The sequence below is a fragment of the Onychostoma macrolepis genome, chromosome 03 (genome assembly GCF_012432095.1).
Source record: "Onychostoma macrolepis isolate SWU-2019 chromosome 03, ASM1243209v1, whole genome shotgun sequence".
Lineage (NCBI taxonomy): Eukaryota > Metazoa > Chordata > Actinopteri > Cypriniformes > Cyprinidae > Onychostoma > Onychostoma macrolepis.
In genome coordinates, this window is record NC_081157.1 from 30,525,895 (window position 1) to 30,532,022 (window position 6,128).

At 36.3% G+C, this 6,128-nt stretch overlaps 2 protein-coding genes across 3 annotated transcripts; one reads left to right on the forward strand and one right to left on the reverse strand.

Moving 5' to 3' along the window:
• The first annotated feature begins 37 nt into the window (after window positions 1–37).
• On the forward strand, window positions 38–1,584 carry atp5mf (ATP synthase membrane subunit f). The gene is made up of 4 exons (XM_058771967.1): window positions 38–156; window positions 1,016–1,123; window positions 1,225–1,341; window positions 1,439–1,584. Exons 1-4 carry the CDS (start codon window positions 141–143, stop codon window positions 1,465–1,467), a joined length of 270 nt encoding a protein of 89 aa, XP_058627950.1. The 5' UTR covers window positions 38–140; the 3' UTR covers window positions 1,468–1,584.
• Window positions 1,585–2,170: 586 nt separating this feature from the next.
• cpsf4 (cleavage and polyadenylation specific factor 4) lies at window positions 2,171–5,285 on the reverse strand. 2 transcript variants are annotated; one of them, XM_058771965.1, is made up of 8 exons: window positions 4,644–5,285; window positions 4,444–4,494; window positions 4,205–4,357; window positions 3,992–4,087; window positions 3,734–3,827; window positions 3,552–3,624; window positions 3,280–3,450; window positions 2,171–3,186 (listed from the first exon to the last, which is right to left on the reverse strand). In XM_058771965.1, exons 1-8 carry the CDS (start codon window positions 4,744–4,746, stop codon window positions 3,118–3,120), a joined length of 810 nt encoding a protein of 269 aa, XP_058627948.1. In that variant the 5' UTR covers window positions 4,747–5,285; the 3' UTR covers window positions 2,171–3,117. The 2 variants fall into 2 exon arrangements, with proteins under 2 accessions (XP_058627948.1, XP_058627947.1); XM_058771964.1 differs by having other exon boundaries at window positions 3,280–3,462; window positions 4,644–5,275.
• Window positions 5,286–6,128: the final 843 nt, after the last annotated feature.

Consider the following 6,128-nt stretch of genomic DNA (forward strand, 5'->3'; position numbering starts at 1 on the left):
TACATTGACATCAAAGCCAAATAGCGGTCTCCGGCGGTCACGTGATCTATAAGCCCTGCCCCACACATTGCTCGTTCACGTCTCTCCATTTCACTCCCAGCGTGCACCACTGCAGCCATCATCTTGAAGTTCAGAGCAAGATGGCGGATAAACCAGGTATGGTTGAATGGGACATGCATAGTTGAGTATATTTGACTGTTGGTTGGGAAAGCGTGCCGTGAGTCGCACTCTTGTATGTATCTCTGTGTCTGGAGGCATGCGTGGAGTGAATGTTTGTTGTGTGGTTTGTGCGCAGCGCGCTCGAGGCCTTGATGCGGGCGGACGAGAGTCATGTCAAGGACTTTCATTAACATTGGCCGCACTGGCTTTCCGATTACATTCATGACTGAATATAATGTTCAGGACATGCGAATTCCTCTGTGGTGTTTTGTGAGATATTCGTTAAGTGAAGCGTGCTAGTTAACGTTAGTTAGCGACACAAAACTGTAGTGAACTCCTGCCTGACAGCTTTCATTCGAGAGTAATGACTCTTTAATAGCAACGGTGTTTATTTTTGTAGGTTATCGATATTGTCATTGTGCTGTAAGTCTCCAGGATATGGCCAAATAATTTTAGTAACTAAATAGTATCCATAAATACAATAAATATTTTGCCGTGGACGTGTTATTGCAAAAAGTATAGTTCTTCAATATGTATACACCATGATACTCAAGTTATCAAATAATACTGTCATAGTACTGAACATTATTCTAATATATGTCAAAAGCATAATACCATGGTGCATTTTGTGTCTGTTTGGTGTTTTTGGACTGATTTGAAACAAGTGCATTTTGCATGATCTTCAGTGTCTTTACCTTTCTAACCAATGCATGCAGCTATTATTTTTACAAACTAGTTCATTACTAGTTAGTTTCATTTGAATGCACAGGTGAATTGGCTTACAGAGATTGTCAAATAAAACCCAGTGAAATGTCTTAATCGATAAGTGTGTTTATTTAATGCATTTTTCTCCTAGTGGCTCTAGCCCAGAAGAAGCTTATGGACGTCAAGCTCGGACAGCTACCATCGTGGCTGGGAACAAGAGACTTCACCCCAAATGGACTTCTTGGTAGTGTTCGTGGAGGTAACGACCAGTGTATTTAATATTAGAAAAGCATCTTTGATCAGTATTGTAATTGTTTCTGTTTTTATATTAGCTGTTGTGTAATATTTTCCTTCTTTTAGGATATGAGAGATATTACAACAAATACATCAATGTGAAGAGAGGTGGTATTGGTGGAATTGCCATGTTCATTGCTGGTTATATTGCCCTGAGCTACCTCTGGGAATACGATCACATCAGTAAGTACAACCTCAGTGTATTAAAAAAAAACAGTAGTAGCGTGACCTTCACTGTTGTCTAAATTTACTGTCACTGAGGAAGTGTTTTCTTGTCCAGAGCATGACAGGTGGAGGAAGTACCACTGAAACCCACTGGACCACCAGGCCACTCAAATCTTTTGTCTGCAGCAGTGTGATCATCACACCTCTCAGCTTTCTCTGTTTGTGACTGTTGTGACCAAGAATAAAATGAAATTTATTTAATTTGGACTCTTTTTTTCAAAGTGTACAAAATGTTGGCTGCATGTGTAAGAGCTTGATTATTATTATTCTTCACATTTCTTGTGATGAATTAAACATGTATTTAATTGATTGGAGTTTTTGTATGTCATTAATCAAGCATTAGGATGGTTTCACTTGTTTTAAAACAGATTCAGTAGTCAACAAACAAGGTGGTCAGTAACCATAGGTATGTGTAGATGCCCTATTGGACCGCTCCAGGCATGTACATTCACCATACTGTAGGTTCACACAGAGCTGTTGGGTTTGCAGACCATCAGCTGTGCAGGATTGTGGCGTCTTTCAAATGTTCAGTGATTACTATGGTGAATGATGTCAAGTTGATCACTACAGCATGGCGGATGGCTTACGTATAGCGGCCCATAGAAACAGTCGCTAATGAGGCATCTATGTATACATATCTATGGTCAGTAACACTGCAGCCCAGATTACTAAAGAAAATGGGGGAAGTCTTTATTCAGGCAAAAGGACCATTTAAAAGCTAAAACCACACGAATAGTTGATATGTGCTACTTGTTATGTTTATAAATATAGATAAACATATCCATGATAATGGTTTCATAAATCCAGTAAATCTTTATTGTAACAAGTACAACAACCCAACAAACGGTTTCATTTAATATAAACACACATCCTGATGGACTACAAAGTGATGTCCTTTCTGCCTCTCCAATTTTGGATAATTTTGGTTGTTAATTGACAACATTTTCTCTAAAAACATATACTCTGCTCTATTTTCACCATTGCTTTAAAGTTTAAGCAATCAAGATGCTTGTTGCTCCAATACAAAAGACTATAAGGTTTCATGTGAGAGTAAAACAAAAATCTATGAAAACGGTGGTTACTGATCATTCTACGTTTTCATTGTGTACTAACTGAGACGCACTTGGCACATGGACAGTGAGGTAGAGCCACGTTTATGTCCCTCGACTATAGCTTTTGCAGTGAAAAGTTAAAGAAATGGTTCACCCAAAAATTTAAATGTACTCACCCTCAGGCCATCCCAGATGTAGATGAGTTTGTATCTTCATTGGAACAGATTTGGAGAAATTTAACATCACTTGCTCACCAGTGGATCCTCTGCAGTGAATGGGTGCCTTCAAAATGAGAGTCCAAACAACTGATAAAACATCACAATAATCCACCTGCATTAATGACAGATTTGTTTTTTAAAAACATGCGGTTTTTCACTTCACAATATGAAAATTGTTGGAGTCGTGGATTACTGTGATGTTTTTATCAGCTGTTTGGACTCTCATTCTGACGGCACCCATTCACTGCAGAGGATCCACTGGTGAGCAAGTGATGTTATGCTAAATTTCTCTAAATCTGTTCTGATGAAGAAACAACCTCGTACATCCTGGATGGCCTGAAGGTGAGGCAGTTTTCAGCAAATTTTCATTTTTGGGCGAACTATTTCTTTAATGTACCAGGAATTAAATATGTCACTTTGCAAGTTATAGTTCCATTTATTGGAGATCCTTTTTGTAGAAAACTTTACTGTCCACTCAAAAAAGCCAGGTGTCCTTTTGTGCATTTGTTTGCGTAATGGCCCTTCTCACCGCACTGGAAAAAGCAAACAGATAATGGCATCATAGTAGTATGTAAAAAAAAAAAACATAAATTATAATTTATGCATAAAATCAAATGAAGTCCCACCTTGTAGCATGTAACTTGATCCAGTGGACGAGGACCGCGAGGTCCACCCATGTTGTTATTAGAGTGCACTATCCCAACAGCATTTGGCATTCTCTGGTTGTTGTTGATATTGGTGTTGGTTAACTGGATGAGTGACTGTGATAACCTGTTTATGGGCTGCATGTTTTGCTGCTGGAAATTAAACTGAAGATGAAACATTAGTATCAAGGTAAACGTTAACCATGTTTAAAAAAAAAAAAAAAAGATAAAAAAAATAATAATAATTCACAAACCTTTTGCTGAGACTGTGCCTGTTGTGGTAATGGTGGCTGTTCAGCAGCACCCATAGGGAGTTCAAATCTTGGGCTAGGAATTACAAAATAAGAATCCATATGCTTAGAATTAATGCAGAAATGTTTATTTAAATCACACATATGAATATGTATATGCATAAATTGCAATCACTGATACTCACTGCATAAATTTGCATGACTTGCCCTCCGGGCAGAAGCCAACAAGGTAATTTACACAGATGACTCTTCTTGTGTGTCTGTGCCTGCAATCCGGACCTAAAGGGAAGGTGAAGGGAAAAAGTGTTTAATTTCTTCCTATTACAATCAATTTTTAAATATTTGTAAAATAATGTAACTTAACAAAATTCCATGTAAAGTAATGCTGATTCATACAACTACTTTTAAATGCAAATATCTGAAAAACACTGCAAAAGACTTACCATGCTTACAAAACCCCCTATCATACCACGGGCAATCTTTAATCTTAGATTCTGGGTCAATGTGCAAAAATGGACACTCTTTATTACTGCACTCCCCTGTGAAACAAAAATAAATGATTAAGACTAATTATACACACACAGAGCAATAGATAGATAGATAGATAGATAGATAGATAGATAGATAGATAGATAGATAGATTTTAAAATACTAACCAAATTTAGAGTAGAAATAACATTCAGGCATCTTTGTCATATCATACTCATGTAAAAATTCACATTGGTCTCCTTTCTTGCATAAACCTCTAAGCCAGTGCTTGCACACCACAGTCTTTTCTCCACTGATGTGTCGGAAAGGACACATTCCACCTGTAAAAAAAGAGAAAGCTGTAGAGTCTGATCAAAGCAATACGTCTGATTTATATATGAAATAAACAAGTTTTTATAACACATGCCTTTCATACAGGCAGCTCTCATGAAGAACTCGCATACAGCTGCGCCAGATTCTGAAAAATAATAACATTTTGTATCATTATTAAAAGTCTTCGGTCCTAAATAATACTTATCAAGCAATTCATCTTATGTGTTGAAAATAATAAATCAGAAACACAACTGTAATAAAAACAAATATTAATCAATGCTCCTGTTAACTTACTATCCATTCCTGGAAAAGGCAATGGTTGAGCGCCTAATTGTTGTTCTACAGCAATTTCTAGATCAAACTTGATATGATCGACACACGCGATTAATTCCTGCATTTTGGTAGTATATTGTGTATATTTTTACCAGCAGATGAAACTCTTCTCTTTGTAACACCTAATCAGAAATCTAAAAGAAGTCTTAATGGCTAACGTTAACAACTTATCAGTTTGCCGTTGGTCAGGTTTAATTCTAGACGTAAAAAGAGAGAATAGCGAAAAGGTATACAGATTTATTAACTGGGTAAACGGTTTTTAATGTAGCTCATGAGTAAATCGGTAAAGATAAAGATAAACATTGTAAATAAACAGTTGATTTTAGAGCCGTCTACTTCCACAGCGCTGTTCACGAGTGACCCCTGAACTTCAGGACGTGCAATCGATTACAATAGCATCGATTTTCTGGGAACGCGCGAATGCCGTTTTTAAATTGTATTCCTTAAGATGAGTAATTTCGCCTCATTAATATTAAAAAGTGTGTCAATTATCTTCTAATGATTTGTCGTTAGATGACAACTTTGACGGCACAAAGAATATACGAAAGGCTGGTCTTGATCAGCGTGTTGGTTGTTGATTAAAAGGTCTGCTGTAGTTACTAGCGCCATGCAGCTCCTAACAATGGTACTATGAAGAGTGCTGACTGTGGTGTGTCGGGAGGTACCTACCGACTAGCTGGCATGGGATTATAAAAATGCATATAAAAATGAAACAAAGAGAGATAATCGAATTGAATGAGATAATTAAATTTCATAGGTGTAAACTATCAACCAGAAGCTGTTTTATGTCTGTTGTTCTTAAAGAAATCCAAAACTATACAGATTCTATCATGTTCAGGGTACCAGGACTCAATAAAATTAACTTATTAAAATTTTTTTTTGTGAAATGAGAAAGCCTTTTGTGTTTCTACAAGTATTTTCTACTTGTTTTTAAACCTCTGACTAGTTTGTTATATTGTTTAGGCAAAATTAAATAAATTAATAATAATAGTTAAAAGAGAATAAATTATATTATTTCACATGTACAGGTGCTGGTCATATAATTAATTTATTTCACTTAATTCCATTCAAAAAGTGAAACTTGTATATTATATTCATTCATTACACACAGACTGATATATTTCAAATGTTTATTTCTTTTAATTTTGATGATTAGATCTTACAGCTCATGAAAGTCAAAAATCAGTATCTCAAAATATTAGAATATTTACATTTGAGTTTGAATAAATAACCATCCCTACAGTATAAATTATGGGTATCTCTTGTTCTTTGAAACCACAATAATGGGGAAGACTGCTGACTTGGCAATGATCCAGAAGACGAACATTGACACCCTCCACAAAGAGGGTAAGTCACAGAGGGTCATTACTGAAAGGTGTGGCTGTTTACAGAGTGCTGTATCAAAGCATATTAAATGCAAAGTTGACTGGAAGGAAGAATTTGGGT